The sequence below is a fragment of the Leopardus geoffroyi genome, chromosome C1 (assembly GCF_018350155.1).
Source record: "Leopardus geoffroyi isolate Oge1 chromosome C1, O.geoffroyi_Oge1_pat1.0, whole genome shotgun sequence".
Lineage (NCBI taxonomy): Eukaryota > Metazoa > Chordata > Mammalia > Carnivora > Felidae > Leopardus > Leopardus geoffroyi.
Window position 1 is genome coordinate 118515970 of NC_059328.1, and position 21382 is coordinate 118537351.

Below are 21382 nucleotides of genomic sequence, written 5' to 3' on the forward strand. Positions count from 1 at the left end.
ATTTCAAGGGACTTTTAAACAGTAATTTGAATATCTCATAGATATATCCAAAAAATAGAAAAAAAAATTCTTTTCAGTAACGATTCTGTTGGTGGTAGTAGTGTTAGTTTTGTTATTTTGAGATGTTATGTCATGTGGAATAAAACAAGGGAGTATTTGTGATAGTCTAAATCTTTCATTGCTGATATTGTAGAGAACCATTATTCTTGTTAAAGAAGAATGGAAATAAAGATGTTAGGTAGAACACATCAAGTAAAAACACTGAGGTCCTGAATTTGTATTGGAAGCGTCAGTAGTAGCTCCTTATACGTTTGTTTTCTTCACTGTGGCAATGGAAGATTTCTAGAGACAAATACTAACACTAACCCAGCAGCTTAAAATACCTAGTGCTCAGAAGGTGATCCCTAAAATAATTTCTGAAGACAAAAACAAAAAAAAACAGTACTTTTCTGGAGAAATTATGATTCTAAAACTGGGGCAGGAAATGCACATGCCTGGACATTTTTATTGGTAGCAAAGAAACTATCTGTACTAGGGTCTTGACAAAACAGCTTAGGAGCCGAGCTGAACAGGTTCCTACTGGCCAAAAATGGGACAGTGTAGGCATCATTAAAAAAAAAATAACTACAACGAGTTGAAATATATCACATATGTTTAAATCCACGATATCAGAATAAAATCAAAGCAAACAAAAGTATGAGGTCACCAGTGGGAGAGGCAAGTGAACCAACTCATTATACTGAAAACTGATATAGGAAAGCACAGCCTATACCACTGGTTAACCAAATAGCAGAAGAGAACTTTCTCTTTAAAGAAGTATTCCAGCTAATAAACAAAGAAGGAATAATAGACTATTATCATTCTTCAAACCCCACCAGTTAATGATGCAGACACTGATCACCCAAGGCCACTAACATCACAAAAAGAAAGACAACGTTTAAGTGCCTCTTGAAAGAACAAAATACCACCTAATTTGTTCAAGTCTATAGATCCATTTACCACTTTTAGGAAACACAGATAACACTCGGTTTATTCATCAAATAAACTGCAGGAAAAAAGAAAAGAAACGTAGAAAGAAGCAACACATTAAAAGAGATTTAGGAGACATAAACCAATCAAAATTTGTGGACTGTATCTGAATCCTGATTTTATACAAACTGTAAAAGCAAAAACTCATTGTGTATGATACAATCCAATAATTTGATTTCTGGGTATATATACATACAAAAAAATTGGAAGTAAGACCTCAAAGAGACATTCATACATCCATGTTCACAGAAGCATTATTAGCAATAACCGAAAGATGGAAACAACCCAAATGTCCACCGGCAGATAAAAGGATAAACAAAATGTGGCCTATACACAATCAAGAATTCTTCAGCCTTAAAAGAAAGGAAATTCTTACACATGCTACAAAATGGATGAACCTTGAGAATATAATGCTGAGAGAATCCAGTCACAGAAAAACAAAACCTGTATGAAGCTACTTATATAAGGCATCTAGAGCAGTCAAATTCCTAGAAACAGAAAGTAGAATGCTGGTTGCCAGGGGATGGGAGGAGAGGGATATGGAGAGTTGTCGTTTAATGTGTATAGTGTTTTAGTTTTGCAAGATGAAAAAGTGCTAGAGACAGGTTACCCAACAGTGTGAATACACTTAATACTACTGAACTGCATAATTCAAAATGGTTAAGACGATAAATTTTATGCGGTGTGTTTTGCTACAATTAAAAATCCATTATGTGTGAATACAGATACAAGAATCTCAAGAAAATATTAGCCAATCAAATCAAGCATCTTATAAAAAAAATTACACACCATGTCCAAGTAGAATTTACCCCAGGAATGCAGGTTAGTTTAACATCTGAGAGTCAGTCAATATACTATACAACATTAATAGAATAAAAGACAAAAACCACACAATCATCTCAAGAGACATACATACACAAAAAGCATTTGAAAGAACAGAACATCTTTTCATGATGAAATTACTCAACAAACTAGCAACAGAGGGAACTTCCTCAACCTGACAAAAGGCAGCTTGTTAGATACTTAGTGGGTAAAAAACTGAAAGCTATCTCCCTAAGACCAGGAACAAGACAAGAGTGTCTGGTTTTACCACTTTAACATTGTACTGGAAGTTTTAGCTTGGGACACTTGGGAGAAAAAAGGGGGGACGGGAGTGCCTGGGTGGCTCAGTTGGCTACGCCTCCGACTCTTGATTTCAGTTCAGGTCATGATCTCATGGTTTGTGAGTTTGAGCCCCACACGGGGCTCTGCACTGGCAGCATAGAGCTTGCTTTGGATCCTCTCTCTCTGCCCCTTCCCTGCTCAAGCTCTCTCTCTCTCTCTCTCTCTCTCACTCTCGAAACAAACAAATAAACTTAAAAAAAAAAGAAAGGAAAGGCATCTAAAGTGGAAAGGAAGAAGTAAACTACCTCTATTTACAGATAATATCTTGTATATAGAAAATCCTAAGGAATCCACTTTCATAGGTAAAAAATTATTAGAGTTAATGAATTATTTCAGCAAGGTTGCAGGATACATGATCAACATACAAAATCAATTTTATGTCTATACCCAAGCAATGTATACTCCCAAACTGAAATTAAGAAAACAATTCCCCTTAAAATAGCACCAAAAAGACTAAAAAGCTTAATAAATTTGACAAAAGAAGTATAAGACTTGTATACTGAAAACTATAACATATGAAAGAAATTAAAGAAGACATAAATTGATGGAAAGACATTTTGTGTTCATGGTTTGGAAGATGGAATATCATTAAGATGACAACACTCCCCCAAAATGATATGTAGATTTAATGCGATCCATATCTTGCTTTTTTTTGCAGAGAACATATAATGTATCCATATAAAATTAATATGGAAAAGCAAGGGACTCTGAATAGCTAAAACAGTCTTGAAAAAGGAACAGAGTTGGGAGAGTCACACTTCCTGACTTTGAATTTTATTATAAAACTGTAAGTAATCAAGACACTATGTAAGTAGTATAAGGATAGGCATATAAATCAATGGAACAGAGTTGAAAGTCCAAAAATAAACCCTTACATTTGTGGTCAACTAGTTTTTGACAAGGAACATAGAGACAATTAACAACAATCTTGGGGTGCCTGGGTGGCTCAGTCGGTTAAGCGACTGACTTCGGCTCAGGTCATGATCTCACGGTTCATGGGTTCAAGCCCTGCATCAGGCTCTGTGCTGACAGCTCAGAGCCTGGAGCCTGCTTCGGATTCTGTGTCTCCCTCTCTCTCTCTCTGCCCCTCCCCTGCTCGAGCTCTGTCTCTCTCTGTCTCTCAAAAAATAAATAAATGTTAAAAAAAAAATTTAAAAAGAAAGAACAGTCTTTTCAACAATGGAGTGGAGACAACTGGAAAGCCACATGCAGAAGAATGAAACTGGAACCATACCTCAAACTATATGTAAAAGCTAACTCAAAATAAATCAGACACACATGTGAGAGCTAGACCATAAAACTCTCGGAAGAAAGCAGAAGAATAAATCTTTGCAGCCTTGAGTTTCGGCAATGATTTCTTAGATATGACACCAAAAGCATATGTGATTTAAAAAATATATAAACTAGACTTCATCAAAATTAAAAACTCCTGTGCTACAAATGACATAATCAAAAAAGTAAAAGAATGGCATGGAAGAAAACATTTGCAAACCATAGACCTACAAGGCACTTGTATTCAGAAAATATAAAGAACTCTTACAACTCAACAATAAAATGACCAAAAGAACAAACTGAAAAAAGGGGAAGGGGCATCTGGCTGGCTCAGTTGGTGAAACGTGTGACTCTTGATCTAAGGCTGTGAATTCAAGCCCTTTGTTGGGGGCAGAGATTATTTAAAAATAAAATCTTTAAAAAAAATAAAAGGGCAAAAGGTTTGAATAGACAGTTTTCAAAAGAAGATATACAAATAAACACATGAAAAAATGCTTGAAAGCACTAGTTATTAGGGAAACACAAATCAAAACCACAACAAGATACCACTTTATGTTCAGTAGGCTAAAATAGAAAAAAGAGAGGGGTGCCTGGTTGGCTCAGTCAGTGGAGTATGGGACTCTTGATCTCGGGGTCACAAATTCGAGCCCCACATTGGTGCAGAGACCACTTTAAAAAGACAGATAATAACAAGTGTTGACAATGATATGGAAAAAACAGAGCCCTCATACACTGACAGAAGAATGGCAAAATGGTATAGCCACATTGGAAACAGTCTGGCAGTTACTCAAAAGGTTAAACAGAGTTACCATATGACCCAGCAATTCCCCCTCTGGGTATATACCCAAGAGAAATGAAAACATATTCACACAAAAACATACACAAATGTTTATGGTACCATTATTCATAATAACCAAGAAGCAGAAATGATCTAAATGCCCATGAACAGATGAATAGATAAACAATGGAATACTATTCAGGCAAACAAAAAAAGAGAAAGAAATGAAATATGATACACTCTATAGAATGGATAAACCTGTAAATATTATGCTAATTAAAAGAAGTCAATTATAAAGACCAAGTTGTATGATTTCATGCATATGAAAGGTCCAGAAAAGGTAAAGTTACAGAGACAGAAAGTAGATTAGTGGTTACCTGAAGCTGGGCTGGGGGGAGGCTGGAGACTGTATGAGGGAAATGGGTATGGGGTTTCTTCTTCAGGTGAGGAAATATTCTAAAATTAGATAGTTGTAATGGTTGCAAAACTCTGTGATATACTAAAAAACTAATGAACTATATACTTTAAAAGGGTGAATTTTGTGGGCGCCTGGGTGGCTCAGTTGGTTAAGTGTCCAACTTCGGCTCAGGTCATAATCTCACGGTTTTTGAGTTCAAGCCCTGTATTGGGTTCTCTGCTGTCAGCACAGAGTTGGCTTCAGATCCTCTGTCCTCTGAGTCTCTCTCTCTGCCCCTTCCCCACTGCTCTCTCTCTCAAAAATAAGCTAAAAATTAATAAATAGGTAAATTTTGTGGTATGTGCATTATATTTCAATAAAGCTGTTCTATAAAAAAGACATGATTTATATGGGACAAATGAAAATCTGAATATAGGCTATTTGATAACATTAAGAAATTACTATTTATTATACTTACATGTGATGATGGTATTGTGATTTTGTTTAGAAGAAAAACCACTCCGTACCTTTTACAGATACACACTAAAATATTTATAGACAAAATGATCTGATGTCTAGGATTTGCTTCAAATATGGGAGAGTAGGTGGCACTACAGATGAAACAATATGGCGAATGCTGTTGGGTTTGAGTACTCAACATAGTGTTTGATTATCTACTCTTGCGTTTGATTATGTTTGATTATGTACTCTTCCGTACATTTGAAATTTTCTATAATTAAAAGCTAAAAAAAATGGCAGGCATTTATTAGATCACACAGGTCGATTCACTTCAATAACTTTAATGCCACCAACAATGCTAATATTTCACCATGGCTTAATACAAAAAATAATCTTAACATTAACTCTAAAATTCTTTTTATTCTTGGAATATAATTCAGAGTCTGTGTAGAATACAATAAGTGAGCAGCTTAATTTCCATGACTTTTTGTTGTTGTTGTTGTTGTGATTCAAGTTCTTATGTTAAAAAGAATGTGATTTCACCACAGCTGTTTCATGGAAAACAGGTCTACCAAGACTCTCCAGTTCTTGGCATCCCACTTGACTGACACTTAATAGAGGGAGAGTTCCCCTGTACCTGTTTAAGCATTCAAGGATTAACATGATAGGGTGGTACTAAGAAACATTTTCTGTAAAAGATCAGTTAGTAAATGTTTTAGGTTTTGCCAATCATATGGTACCTGTTGCAACCTCTCAACTTTGATACTTTAGTATAAAAACAGTCATAGACAATATGTAAAGAAGTGGGAATGGCTATGTGCCAATAAAACTTTATTTACAAAAACAAGGGGTGGGCCAGATTTGGCTCACAGGCAATATTCACCAACCCCTATGCTACGGGTTACTGGCTCCTGGTAAGGAATTAAAATATAAAAATATGGTTTGGCATATGTAATGGTAACAAAAATCATCATGTTGAGAATACACACAAGTACATAAAGTGCAGTACTTACAGGTGTTTGGATCATCATGGCTCGTTGATCTCTCATTGTTCTTACAATGTCTAGTGGATAAACTGGTTGATTGCATTCAATGAGACACATGGCTGTTTCCATAGTAATAAGAACCCCAGTTCTTCCAATTCCAGCACTAAAAAAGTAAGGGGCAAGGTCTCATTGATACTATCCTGTTACACTTCTTGTGGCTTTTGTGCAGTAAATTAAAGTACTGAATGAAACATAATATAATGGAATAATAATTTGATTTTAATTAAAAGTTTTATATTACAAAAGTAGAACCCAACTAAAAAATACTTTGAAAATTGAAAAACATTTCTCACGTAATGCAGATTAAATGGTTTGTATCCACCCCTTCCCCATTGTTAGTGTAAAAATGCTACTTTAAAAGAGTCACATTTCAGTTTTAAAAATCTGAACAAGTATAGAAGCTTACTGGAGCAACCTCACTTTAAAATGCAAAATAACAAAGTTACAATAATCATTAACAAATGTACAAAAGACAACAGTATTTTACATATTCAAGTCAGTTTTTAAAATCAAATTTAATTTTGATTAAACTTTAGAATTGGGATAGTGAAGAACAACTTTTTGAAGTATTCTCTGTGAACATAGCTATAGCAGCTTTTGGGGGCTTAGGATATGAAATGGCCAAACGTGTTCATCATTCCTGACATTTTTCCTCTCAGATATCTGGTCTATAATCTGTTTTGATAATTTGAAAGTCTGCTCTTAAAAAAGTGCCGGAAAGTTTAAGGATGAAGAGATACCTTCGTTTATCTATTCAGAAGATTCAATAAAGCTTCTGAATGAATCACTTAACGACAGAAATGGCTAGGATAAGGAGAAGATAATTTCAGTTTCCTACTCTGGGTTGGTGGCAGTGAAGGCTAGAGTGATTGTACCTGGCCCTCTGGAAGGCAGAATGGGGCCTGAATATGAAAGCAAGAAAGGGTAGCCTACCATTGTTTACCTAGGGCTCATAGAAGTGGCATAGCCTCTGAAGATACTGGGTAGAGCCACTCCAAGAGGGGAGAGTACTTAACAAATATCCTGGGAGGGGTCACAGAACGGGAGGGAGTACCTTGCTGGGAGGAGAAAATCTAAACCTTAGGCTGCAACTGAATGCCTACAATATTGTATTTCTTTTTTTTTTTTCCAACGTTTATTCATTTTTGGGACAGAGAGAGACAGAGCACGAACGGGGGAGGGGCAGAGAGAGAGGGAGACACAGAATCGGAAACAGGCTCCAGGCTCTGAGCCATCAGCCCAGAGCCCGACGCGGGGCTCGAACTCACGGACCGTGAGATCGTGACCTGGCTGAAGTCGGACGCCTAACCGACTGCGCCACCCAGGCGCCCCCAATATTGTATTTCATCAAGTCTAAGATGCCAGCCATTATAAGACACCCAATGTCTGAGACGTAAACTATGAAAAAGACAACCTTCTAAGAATTAATCAGTAAAGTATTATTTTTACTTCTTATGATAATGTTTCAGACAATCATGTGTTGGGACATACCTGCTACCTTCCAGCTTCATTTCATAGCTTTAGGTTCCCTCTAATTAAAATAGTGATGATCACAATTTAAGGACAAAATAAAATACACATTTCCTTTTAGAAGTGACCTATCTGGTCAGCTGTTCAATCATAAAAGACAGAAAATAGAATACCTGCAGTGAACAACAATAGGTTCTTCCTTGCCAGCCCTCTTATTTCGTACATGACAAACAAAATCCAGAAAGTCACTGGAATCATCGGGGACTCCATGGTCAGGCCAGGCTATGTATTGGATCTGAGTGAGTTGACGACTCTCATTTTTCTAAGTGTGAATGAAAAATCATGCACTTTGACTAAGGAATTATCTTTAAGGTATAAACATTTATGCCATTTTAATTTTAGAAGAAAAGCGAGCAAAGTATTCCCACTACACACAAAAAGTAATGCAGAAATTCAATAAAACCCCAAATTTTAATGAGAAAGAAAGAAACTGTTTCACAGAAACAGTTGTATCCATTAGGTATTGTCTACCTGGATCACTACTCTTCTGATAACTCAATTTGTCTATTTGTATTTTTCAGATGACAATCAAATAAATAAGCAAACCAAGTTAAGATACAAAGAAAGGTGTGAAGAAAACTAAAAAGTGTTAGGTGAACAAAATGGTAAGGTAAAAAAACTTTTATAAGCAAAATTGGGCTAATTCTGAAAAACACAAGTGAAATAATGGAAATTAGGAAAACAAAATCTCAAAATAAATGTGGATTAAAAACTGGAGATCATAAGAACACAAAGTCAAATCAGGGCTTAATTCTTTTTTAGGAGCCAAGAATCAGTAAAATGGAGAAAGGTATTGGATTTATGCATCTCATTTCTAATCTTGACTCTGCCAGTAAGCACTTAATATATCAGAGCCTTACTGTCTTAAACTGAAAAATAACACCTCCAACCCAAAGGGATAGTCTTATTTTGAAAGGATTCTATGAGAAGACCTATAAATTACCCCATCAGCTGTTTGGAATCATATTCTCAAAAACTGGTAGGTATGGTCATTCAACACTATTAAATCTGGCTACAGTCATTTACATTAAAGGGAGCTTCCAGAAAAGACCATTAAAGTACAAGGTGATTAAGAAAGGAACTAATGAAAGAAGAATTCCCAAAGAGACCTCAGAATAACCTGATAAGTAATTTTTTAGTATCCTATGAAATGAGATGGTTATCTACAATAGACAACCTTTGATTATTATTATTATTATTATTTATTTATTTATTTATTTATTTTTTTAAGTAGGCTTCACACCTAGCGTGGAGCCCAAAACAGGGCTTGAACTCATGACCCTGAGATCAAGACCTGAGCCCGAGATCAAGAGTCAGATGCTTAACTGACTGAGCCACCCAGGTACTCCTTGATTATTATTAACATAAGAATTTAATTAATTTAATGTACCAATAATTACAAAAATGGTTAATGTAAAATTATCTTTTATTATGTTTCGAGGTAGTGTCTGTCTATTTATCCATGTATGTATGTATTTGGTATGGTAACAAATGTATTTTCCCAATTATATTTGTCCCAAACTTTAAAAACTAATTTGTGTCTTAGCATAGTTCTGAGGTACTCAGGGTTTGCGAAGAAAAGACACTTTAATATTATAAACTGCCATGGATAATCTATAGGTGGAGCATAAAGAGACTATGCTGAAGCCATATACAGCCTTTCATATCCATTTGGGAAAATGAAGAAATATCTTATGGACTTACCTTGTTACATTAGACCATGAGCTATACATTATATGTCCCTAAGCCCTAAATTCATTCTGATGGAATCTACAAAAGATTTTGAAAGTTTAATTTTTTACTTCTTATAACCTATTCAATGCCAGATTCCTTTATTATACATCAGCACGACTTCTAGTTCCTTCCCTCTGGGTCAGTAAAGCTGTCTTGCTGGGCTCCTTTATTCACATTCTGGGAGGTAGAATGGGGCAGGGAGGGGGAGAGCAAGCTCTCATTTCCTAAGGCTTAACCATTGATGGGGTAGGCATGGATATACAAAGGTAGTAGACTGTACTATTTGCTCTTCTCGAGCCCCCGTCAAAACCAAAGGTGGCTACAGGGGAATCTCTAGCTGCAGGCAGTGAAAGTGGGGTGTACGGTCTTTAACAGCCTGACAAGACTGGCAGCATGCCACCCTCCACACACATCTTCCAAGTGGGTTACTAAGCCATCATTTACTAATCAGTTTCCATTTCTAGCTCTGGATTTGGAAGCAAAGAAGAGTGACCCAGGTGGCAGTAAACTAGCAATTAGAAAGCTGTAATCTGTCTGCTGTCAGAGGATCCTGCCTACAATCTTTTCCTTCTTAATACTGAGGAGACTGTGAACACTCTCCTTTATACTCTTTTACAAAAAGGACAATAATTTGACAGCTTTTAATTATTCTATTTCCACAGATATACCCAAATACTTTATTGATGTTACTGGTAGGAAGAAACTAAACACAAACCTGGCATAATTTTTAATGAACAGGCAAAGTATTATGAGTAGTAAGTATTATTTACTAGAATCTTTTTTTACTGACCATTCATATCTACCTAGAGAAAGTGAAAATGCATTTAATATAGCAGGACAATACATTTCATAAGATTCCAAAGAATCCCAAGGAAGCAAATAATTCAGTAATTTTAAAATAATATTTCCTAGTTAACCAGGACTCAAAACATTTTTGGCTTTCAAAGTTTTACCTTGAACATAAAAGTTCTATTGAGTGGATATCCTGCCTTCCTACCTCTTGGTTAAATAGTGTCATCTTCCTGAAGATATATGCTGTGTTTCCTTCTTCTGAGTGGCAGGTGACTTGGTAGCATCCATAGGATGAACTTGCTGTGGGTTCTGGCCAATACTGGTGACACTTAACCTGACATCAATAGATTTAAGAAATATATAGAATTTAGGTTCTTCAATTTTGAAAATGTTTTACTTTTTAAAAACTTTTAAGCCTACAAAAAAATTACAAGAATAATTTGAGGAACCCTCATATATCCTTCACCTAGATCTGTCAACTCTATTAACATTTCTTCATCATTTTTTCTTTGTAATAATAATCTGTTTGGATAGATTTTGAGACTGCAAATATCCTGTTTATTACAAGCTTTCATCCAATGTTTTACAATTCTTGATTAATTCTTGTGTGAATTATTTACTATGACAGTGGCAAAATGGTGCATTAATTCTTATATTTCTAGATTTAAGTTAACAATGAGAAAGATTCTCTAAAATGCCAATGCATTTATTTTCATAATTAGGATTAAAAATTTTTTTTAAGTTTATTTATTTTGAGAGAGACAGAGAAGGACAGAACAAACAGGTGAGGGACAGACAGAGAGGGAGAGAGAGAGAGAGAATCCCAAGCAGACTCTGCCCTGTCAGCACAGAGCCCAACCCGGGGCGTGAACTCAAACTGTGAGATCATGACCTAAACCAAAACCAAGAGTCAGATGCTAAAGTTGACTGAGCCAGCTAGGCACCCCATAATTAGGACTTTAAAAAAAAAAAAGCTTTACTGACATATAATTCACATACCATACCATTTGCCCATTTAAAGCACACAATTCAATTAGTTTTAGTATATTTACAGAAGTGTGCAACCATCCGCACAATCACTTTCAGAACATTTTTTCACTCCCAAACCCATTAATAATCACTGTGTGTTCCTCTATCCTAACCTCTTCTCTCATTCTGGACCTAGGCAACCATTAATCCACTTTTCTGTCCTCTGTGAATTTGCCTACTCTGGACATTTCATATAATGAAATCATACTGTGCACGGTCTTTGTTGACTGCCTTTGTTCACTTGGCATGATGCTTTCTAGGTTCATGCATGTTGTAGCATGTATCAGTTCTTCATTCCTTTTTACTGCCAAGTTTTTTATATATATATGTAAATATATATGACTATACCATGGTTTATTTGTTACATTTTGATTGTTTCCACCCTTTGGCTATTAGGAATAATGCTGCTATGAACATTTGTGTACAAGTATTTGTGTGGATGTATGTTTTCATTTCTCCTGGGTATGCCTAGGAGTGAAACTGCTGAGTTGTAACAACTCTTATGGTTAGCCTTCCGAGGAACTGACAGACTGTTTCCCAAAGCAGCTGCACCATTGTACAAATTTACCAACAGTATAAGAGGGTGTCATTTTCTCCCTATCATTGTCAACACTTGCTATTATCTGTCATTTTTATTTTAGTCATCCTATTGGATATGAAGTGCTACCTCCTTGTGGTTTTGATTTTTGCATTTTCTTTGTGACTAATGAAGGGGCACCTGGGTGGCTCAGTCAGTTGAGTGTCTGACTTAGGCTCAGATCATGATCTCACAGCTCATGAGTTCGAGCTCGGCGTCGGGCTCTGTGCTGACGGCTCAGAGCCTGAAGCCTGCTTTGGATTCTGTGTCTCCCTCTCTCTCTGCCCTCTCCTACCCACTCTGTCTCTCTTTCTCTCAAAAATAAACAAACATTAAGAAAAAAAATTTTTAATTGGGGTTTTATCATTTTATTGTTGAGTTGCAGGAGTTCTTTATATATTTTAGATCCAAATCCTTTATCAAATAGCTATTAATCCATTTAGATAATAACTGATAATAGTAGTTAACATTTATATATCATATTTATTATGTGTTAGTCACTATGATTTTAATCGCAACACAAGAAAGTAAGTTTAAAGGTTACAAAAAAGACTAAATCAACGTGAATATTTTGACCATATATGCAATTTAATTTGAAAACAGCGCAAGCATTGTTTAAGATTCAAGTATGACTTACTCTGCCACGTTCAACTTGTGTGGTCAACATTACAACCATGGAGGAGCCTTGTTCCCAAGTCATCTGCCAAAAATCTGTACAGGTGTGTGGTAATGGCCCTTGACAAGCAATATACTGATTTATAATGCTAGAAGAAGGGATTTCCATCTAAAAAGAAAAGGAAACAAAACTAAAAGTCTTTTACATTATTACTTTTTACTGTGATCAAGTATATGAAAATCATCCACTAAATAATAACTGAATACAACTGATCTCAAAAAGCTGCAAAGTCAATAAAACTTTATTAACAATTTCTTTATAGAAGAAATTTCTCAGTAGTTTTATACATATTTAAGTATTGGGAATAAAAATTAAAATATTTTCCAAAGCACTCTTGTGGGCTTAAGAGCAGCTTTACAGAAAACCCTGCTTTAGAGGAAGAGACTTGCTACAGAAATAAAAAATATTTGTCTCTAAACAGCTTACAGGTAAAATTTGCAAGAGGCAAAAATTCTGCCGTTTGTTTTAGTTCAGACTTTACAAATAATACACACTATATAACATATATACATTATACTATATAACATATATAAGAAATATACACACACGTACAATAGAAAAAGATAATAAAAATATTTTAAATTAATTATTTTTAAGAAGAAGTAAGATCGTGAGTATTCAGGGAGGATTACCATCCTACTACATTTTGAGACTTCATTAAAAAAGAAGAAAAGGTGACACACGCACATGGCACTGGAAGAATACTAAAGGGTGAACAGAAAAAGAGGTCTCACTCTCTTCCCAGCCTCTGGTTCACACCCAGAAGAACAATCTTTTTTGCTAATTTCTTTATTTTTTTAATTAAAAAAATTTTTAATGTTTTTTTATTTTCGAGACTGAGAGGAGACACAGTGTGAGCGGGGGAGGGGCAGAGAGAGAGGGTGACACAGAATCCAAAGTAGGCTGTAGGCTTTGAGCTGTCAGCACAGAGCCCGCCGCAGGGCTCGAACCCACAAACTGTGAGATCATGACCTGAGCCAAAGTTGGACGCCCAACCAACTGAGCCACCCAGGTGCCCCTCTTTTTTAATTTTTAAAAAATTTGTATTTATTTTTGAGGGGGCAGGCAGAGAGGCAGAAAGAGAGGGGGAGAGAGAGAGAGAGAGAGAGAGAGAGAGAATCTCAAGCAGGCTCTGCGCGCTGTCAGCACAAAGCCCAATGCAGGGCTTGAACTCATGAACCATGAGATCATGATCTGAGCTGAAACCAAGCGTCAGACACTTAAACCGACTGAGTCACCTAGGAACCCCTCTAATTTCTAAAATATCCTTTCAGAGACACTCTATAAACAACACACAAATGTACATGCAGAAGTCTTTGTTTTCTGTAAGACATAAAAGGTGGCTTACAATGTTGTTCTGTGTATCTTGTTTCTTTTTCCACTTTATCATTGAGATGTCAGATTAGTACATAAAACTTCATTCTTTTTAATGGCTCTACTGTATAAATATACCATAATTTATTTAACAAACATTTAAGTTGCTGCTAATCTATTTGTTACCATAAACAAGACTGCACTGAGTTATTTTTATAAACCTAACATTTTTGTTAGTTACCTCTCCAAAGAGGTTGTACCTATTTATACTTCCACCAACAACGTATCAGGGATGCTTTTTCCCTGAGAGTCTCTTTAATATACTGCTGATCCCTCACACACAATTTCCAAACTCCCAGTGCTCTGAAGTGTAAGTTTGTCCTTTGTTTGGTACATCTGACCTAAGTTGGACTCATTTGACAACAATATCTGACCTGAGTTAATCTAAGATTATTTACAGTCTTTAGGAGTACCACTCAGTGGGAATATCCATGTTTCCCATTGAGTATCAACACATTGATTACAGGGTAATGTCACATAGTCTACTAGGGATGTTACTTATTACAGTATTTGGTATAGGCACTGAATAAACTTTCAAAAATCCAAAAAATTACGAATCCCAAAGTCTATTTGGCCCCAAGATTTCAGATAAGGGATACAGACTTGTATATGATATTATCATACTTTTTGATATTTCAATCTAATAGGTGAAAAATAGTAATCCCTTGCAGTTTTGATTTGTACTTTTCTTTCTGTGAGTTAAGTTTAGATGAGTGTCTAAACTTAGAAAAAATTTTCCCTCTCTGATTTTAAATAATTCTCATACATTTCCTCCAAGTAGTTTCACGATTCCATTTTTACATTTATATTTTCATATATCTAAAATATGGTATACAAAAAGTGAGGAAGTAGGTGAAGTATGTATAGATAAAAAATATTTCTGAACTATTCTATTCCACTGCTCTATATGCATGTTAATATACCAGTACCAAACTATTTTTGGTAAGGTTTATTTATTTTGAGAGAGAGTGTGAGCGAACACGTGCACAAGTGGGGGAAGGGCTGAGACGGAGGGAGAGAGAGAATCCCAGGCAGGTGCCCCAGTATCAAATTATTTTTTAACATTTGTATTTTAATATTTTTCAATATCTGAAACTGTTAATATTCTCTCAAATATAAAAGGAACCTCAAAGTTTAGGGATGCCTGGGTGGCTCAGTTGGTTAAGTGCCTGACTCTTGATTTTGGCTCAGGTCATGATCTCATGGTTTGTGAGTTTGAGCCCCGCATCGGGCTCTGGGCTGATAGCACAGTTGGGATCCTCTCTCTGTCTCCTTCTCTTTCTGTCCCTACCACCCCCCACCGGCCTCGTGCACACTCTCTTTCTCTCTCTCAAAATAAAGAAATATTTGGGGGGAAAAAAAATGAACCACAAAATCATAGTCCGTCTTATTCCGAATGACAAAGGCACAATAAAAATAAACTTACGTTTATATAATTTGCATTGATATAGTCTTCATTACCCTTTAAAATGACCCGTGTAGCATCATCTGAAAAAAAATTTAAAAGAAAGAACATTTTAATAAAGCTATGCTACAAAGACTGAACTTAATAAACAGAGATAGTAGATACTTACAAGGCGAAATATCTCTGTATCTATTTTTGGAAATATTCTGAGGTAATTTGGCACAAGACATTGTCATTCCAGGTTTTTTCCGATATAGTTGCTTTAAAAAAAAAAAAAAAAGAGCTTAAGATGAGTTCAGCAAGCCATTAAGAGGTTCTGTTTTGTTTTTCAGACTTATTTCTATGCAAAAAACAAACAGGTTTTTTTCCTTAGGATATCTCAACCGTACAATGATGTATGTACCTTAGGCTAGTAGGGTATTGAACCAAATTTGCAAAGCTGAATTCTGTGCAATTTGTCATGAGAATTATATACCATTTTCATTTAGTTTGCAGATGTTTACACAGTATATGAACCAAGAACTTCTCAAAAGAAAAACTGACCTACCCTAAATGATTTACAGTCACAAATGGTTTATAGTCAATCATCAATAACACATACTTTAGAGCAACAAATATTAATGATGACCAATTAGACAGACAAAAAGTAGAGAAGGATTAAATATGACTAAGTACAAAAATTCTTTTTCTTTAACTCAGAATTTGTACCTCCACCATAGACTATCTTTACCTGTTACCTTTGAATAAAAAGAGCTATATAATTACAGGAAAAAATTTAGTTTGAAGACATACACATAAAATCTCCTTATTCTTCTCTTTTAACAGATTATTATGTCACCACAGCTAGCATTTTGCAAGAAATGTTTAAAACTATGGATTTTAGAACATTTTTTAAGTCAATTATTTCTCAGAATATCATTTTAGTTTATACATTATAAATGATAGATTAGGTAGTTAGGAAACTATGAAATTAATTTAAAAATATGGCCCAACATGCTTTCCATACAATAGTACTTACATCAAATTGTGTCAGGACTGTTCCAGTGATAAGCCCCTCAGCTAGCTGGATCATTGACTCCCGCAGGGAATGGTCATCCTGATGGACGCTATCTAGTGGGGCTTTCTCAGGAATGTACTGGAAGTCTGGTTCATTTTCTAGCTTTTCTTCCACTACATCATATACAGCTAAAAAAAAGCCACAAAAAAAACAAAGCCACATGGGAATCTTAATGAATTGGCAAGAATTTACCAGATGTGTTCTTTAATTTTGTGTCAGGAAAAAGAATTCATCAGATCTCAGTCCGGTGCCACTGCATAAGGGACAGAGAGTGGCTGTGAAGTTGAACCTTGTTGTACCTTTAGGGAAAAGAAATGTTCCCGGGCATACTGCTGAAAATGCCTGTAACTTCAAGAGGAGCTGCCAAGATAGCAGCTCAGAACAGACCTGCCCTTAAATTGTGGGGCCTAGAACAAAAGTAGAAACAGGGACCTATATACTATACATCCATATATGAGACGATACAAATAACTTGAATAGAGTGCTAAACAAAATCCGTTCTATCCTCTTTCCTTGAAACATCTACAAAACCTAGGAGGGCAAAATCCACTGTCACAATAGAAGGAAGAGAGCCAGAACCTAGACTCCGGCCTGGAGCCCACCCTACTTCTTTTCCTACCCTAAGCTCCATTCTTAGCTTGGAGGCCTATGAACATATGTGTGAACATACCAGCCCATATGAAGCTTGTTCTCCACTCCTCGGCAAATTGCTGCCTCTTAGCTATCCTGCTGGCCCAGGGGTACATATACCATGTGATCTATCCCAGGGAGAGTGGACCTAGGGAAAATGGCCACACTGTAAGTGGCATCAGAGCTATATGGACAGAGAACTAAAGGTTAAAAAGAAGTGTCTAGAAAAGAAGGCACAGTCATAGGTGATAGACTGGTATGCCCCCCTGGTCCTGCAAAATCCTAACCCCCACAGACAAGGGCAAAGCTGAAAGAGAGCCAGAGTAGAGCCAAGCTAGTGGCTTCTTTTGCCCATGCCTAACAGGTCTGGTTCCTGTTCAGATGTGTGCACTTCTGAGAAGAAAAAATTTCTGAAATAAGGAATGAAAAGAAAAAAAAAAATGTATGAATGTATTCTAAGAAGAAATGAAATCTAAAGGGGGGACAAAACCTACAAAAACAAGTTGTTTGTCTTTCTGGTATTTTTTATAAACATAGTTTTAAATTTTGATGACATGTTATTTTAAATAAAAAGGGACATGACAGAGTCATGCTGAAAGTAAATACAAGTCCCAGTCTAGATTTTGACAATAAAACAACAGAAAGGTCTTTTACCAAGAACTAAGCCGTAGATGGTTTCCTCTCCTATTTTATTTTATTTTATTTTATTTTATTTTATTTTATTTTATTTTATTTTTTGTTTTTATGTTTATTTTTGAGAGAGAGATAGAGTGTGAGCAGGGGAGGAGCAGAGAGAGAGAGAGAGAGAGAGAGAGAGAGAGAGAGAGAGATCCAAAACAAGCTCCAGGCTCTGAGCTGTCAGCACAGAGCCTGATGTGGGGCTCAAACTCCTGAACGATGAAATCGTGACCTGAGCCGAAGTCGGACGCCCAACCAACTGAGCCACCCATGCACCCCGTTCCTCTCTTAATTTTTTTTTTTTTTAAAGCAGAGGCTTTATTTTTTTAATTTTTTTTTTTTCAACGTTTATTTATTTTTGGGACAGAGAGAGACAGAGCATGAACGGGAGAGGGGCAGCGAGAGAGGGAGACACAGAATCGGAAACAGGCTCCAGGCTCTGAGCCATCGGCCCAGAGCCCGACGCGGGGCTCGAACTCACGGACCGCGAGATCGTGACCTGGCTGAAGTCGGACGCTTAACCGACTACGCCACCCAGGCGCCCCCGTTCCTCTCTTAATTTAAAGTATGAATAAAGTGATTTAGAATTGCAAAAAGGCTATGACTTTCCCATTAAATGGAATTTTGTTCATATTCTGTTCTATACAAGTCATGAAATTTGTAAGCAGATAACTGAATATCTTGGTGTCAAAGTGTCTTCAACTATAAAATAAAGATAATTCACGTATCTCACTGGCTGGTTGCAAAGATTAAAAGAGAATATATAAAATAGCCCAGGTGCAGAACTTACTATTAAGTTCTTTAGGATCTGTTATCAAGAGAAAACACAACAAGCAAAACTGAGGAAATATTATTATTCTTAGTATAAAATTTAAGTTGCATTATGTGACAGAAAATGCCTAGTAATGAATCACCTAAATATCAGGACTAAATGCATGTGTTCCTTGAAAAGTCAAAATAGAATGTTCTGTTGAAGTCCTCTGAATTTTCTTAGAAAGCCAATTCTAGACAATGAATGCAAAAAACAAAGTAGACAAGCTAAAATGAAAATGCCTGTTTGTACCCAAGAGACAAAATGAGTGTTTTGTATATCTTTTTCTTTTCTTTTTTTTTTTAATTTTTTAATTTTTCTTTTTTAAAGAAACTCTCTTGGAAAACTCTGCAGGGTTGGGTGTGGTGGTGGTGATAGGGGAACGGGTCGAGTTCTAACTACACTTTACTTCTTTATGGTAAATATTCAACAACTGGTAGCAAGGCATTAACCAACAATTACTCTTGTGGCTAAAACTATGGTTAATGATGAACTGTTCAGAACAAAACTAGAATATTTATAATGCTGGGATACAGGCATATAAGAATATTTCTCAGAGGAGACTGATAAAGTGTAGCAGGCACTTGAAACAGTGCAATAAACTGAAGAAAGGAGGAGGGTTTCTTGCCAAAAAACTTAAGGAAGGGGGATTTAATTTATTCTGCATTAAATTTATTCTGCATAGCACAAAGGGACAGAATTAGGAACAAAGAGACTGAAAGAAGACAGATTTTTAGTTCAACTAATAGTTCAAGCTACCCAAAGGGAAAATGAACTGCTTCAGGAGCCACTGAATGCCACACACTGGCAGGATGATTTTGAGGCTATCGTAGAGGAAACTCAAACCATCAGCAAAGGAGCTAGAGAGTATGGTATTAAGGTTTCTCTAAACCTGGAACTGTGGTTATGAATTAACAAGCCAGCTGTCCAGACAAGAAGATGACATGATTAGGCTACTGGCACTGTCCACCACAAACACAGACAGGATTTTTCAAAATGCTCTAACTGTAGCTTGTTACAGAGTTTTCTAAAAGTGGTTCAAAACGGGCTCTTGAGTTAAGATGGCAGAGTAGTATGGGGACCCTGAGCTTGTCTCGTCCCTGAAATGCAGGTGGATCAGTATCAAGCCATTTTGAACACCTAGGAAATTGATCTGCAGACGAACGCAACAATCTGCATAATATGAGCCATAGAACTTGGCAGGTATATGGTGTGGAGAGGTGAACTGGGGGAGAGAAAAGCTGCAGAGCCACTGTGGGTAGAAAGCGATCTTTGTGGACAGAAGGCAGAGAGAGAAAGGGGGAGAATACAGTGCTTAGGGATTGCACAAGGAAAGTACTGTTCCTGAAAGTAGCTGGAAAGAAAAAGAGAGAGTGAAAACACTCGCAGGGGACTGGACAAAAAAAAAAATCTGTTCCCCAAAACCACTGATGGGGAGAAAGGAGAGGATTTTAATACCACCACTGTTCTATAAACAGTGGAGTGCAGAGTCTGATGGTCTGAAGCTCAGGGCCTGGCGGTGCTCTGGTAAGAAAGCAGGGTGAATCTTCAGGAGCAGGCAGCACGGTCTGAGGGGTCCATGTGCCACACAGGGAGAAGCGGTTCACCTGATTGAAGTGCATTTGGTAGAGGCCATACAACCTTCCCTTGGGCCAACCAGGTTTACTGATCTTGGAACAAAGATGCCAGATGTCACCAAAACCTGGCGTCGGCTGTGTGTTGTGATTTACCATAAACCCTGAGACTCTGCTGCTGTGCAAATGTTTTCTGGGACGAGCTGGTACCCGGCCATTGCTCGGTGAGACCCTCCCCCAGAGAGAGTCTAAGCAGATCCAAGCTGCTGGGGGTCTCCAAAGTGTGGGATTTTGAAACACAGCACCATCTGAGATAAAACCCTGGAGGGAGGTTACCACCTGGCAGGCAAACAGCTTAGACATGGTCAAGGTAGAGGAAGGGAGCAGACAGAAGCCTGAGACAAAGAAGGGGTGCTGGTGTGCAGGTTGGTGACGGCACAAAGTTTCTGTGCTAGAGACTAAGGAGTTGGGTTAGGCCATTTGCAATTTTTGTTCGTGCACTTCCATGGATCGACCCCACTAAGCTGAGCAGTGCCACCAAGTGGAGAATGGAGCCATTACACCAAGCACCAACCACCTGTGCCATCCAGGCATATCCCCCAGAAGACCAGCACAAATCCTTTCTACCTGCTTACTGGTCTATGGACTATAGTGTGCTGTAAAGTTTCAGATCTACAGGAAAATGAATGTAATATCATTTGGGTCTTGTTCTGTTTGCTGGTTCATTTATTTGTTTTCATTGTTTCTGCTTTTCCTGATGCTGTTTTGTTTTTTTCTCTTTTCTTTCTTTCTTGAATAAAGAGCAAATTCTTCCTTATTTTTTAAAAATTTTTATTCTATTTTATTATTTAAACAAATTTAAAATTTTTCCCTTTCTCTTTATTATCTATTCTATCAAGCTTCTCTCAACAAACAGACCGAAACACAAGTAAGATCTAAATTTTGATTTTTTTTGTTTCATTTTAAATCTTTATCTTATTAATTTTTTTCTTCCTCCAAAATGACAAGATGGAGGAATTCACCCCAGAAGAAAGAACACGAAGAAATGATTACCAGGGATTTAATCAACACAGATGTAAGTAAGATGTCTGAATAGAATTTAAAACCACAATTTTATTACTAGCTGGGGTTGAAAAATGCATAGAAGACACAAGAGAATTCCTTTCTGCAGAGATTAAAGAACTAAAATCTAGTCAGGCAAAAATTAAAAATGCTATAAACTGAGATGTAATCTTGAATGGATGCCGTCATGGCAAGGATGGATAAAGCAGAGCAGCAAAACAGCGTTACAGAAAATAAAATTATAGAAAATAATGAAGTAAAAAAAAAAGAGGGAAACAAAGGCAAAAAGATGAAGAGAGAGAAAAGGG

The 21382-nt window shown here is 36.6% G+C and overlaps 1 protein-coding gene across 10 annotated transcripts in view; it reads right to left on the minus strand.

Annotated features, from left to right (window-relative positions):
* The window catches only part of PTPN4 (protein tyrosine phosphatase non-receptor type 4), a 237290-nt gene that overhangs the window by 8745 nt on the left and 207163 nt on the right, over positions 1-21382 (minus strand). For 8 of the 10 annotated variants that reach the window (XM_045479513.1, XM_045479511.1, XM_045479516.1 and 5 more), the window contains 8 exons: positions 16281-16447; positions 15432-15522; positions 15284-15345; positions 12445-12591; positions 10407-10535; positions 7789-7937; positions 6113-6248; positions 4595-4699 (listed from right to left, as the gene is read on the minus strand). In XM_045479513.1, the coding sequence (XP_045335469.1) occupies positions 4610-4699; positions 6113-6248; positions 7789-7937; positions 10407-10535; positions 12445-12591; positions 15284-15345; positions 15432-15522; positions 16281-16447 (971 nt within the window). In that variant the 3' untranslated portion in view covers positions 4595-4609. Of the gene's footprint in view, positions 1-4594; positions 4700-6112; positions 6249-7788; positions 7938-10406; positions 10536-12444; positions 12592-15283; positions 15346-15431; positions 15523-16280; positions 16448-21382 lie in introns of those variants that run through there. The other 2 variants (XM_045479514.1, XM_045479510.1) reach the window with 1 other exon arrangement.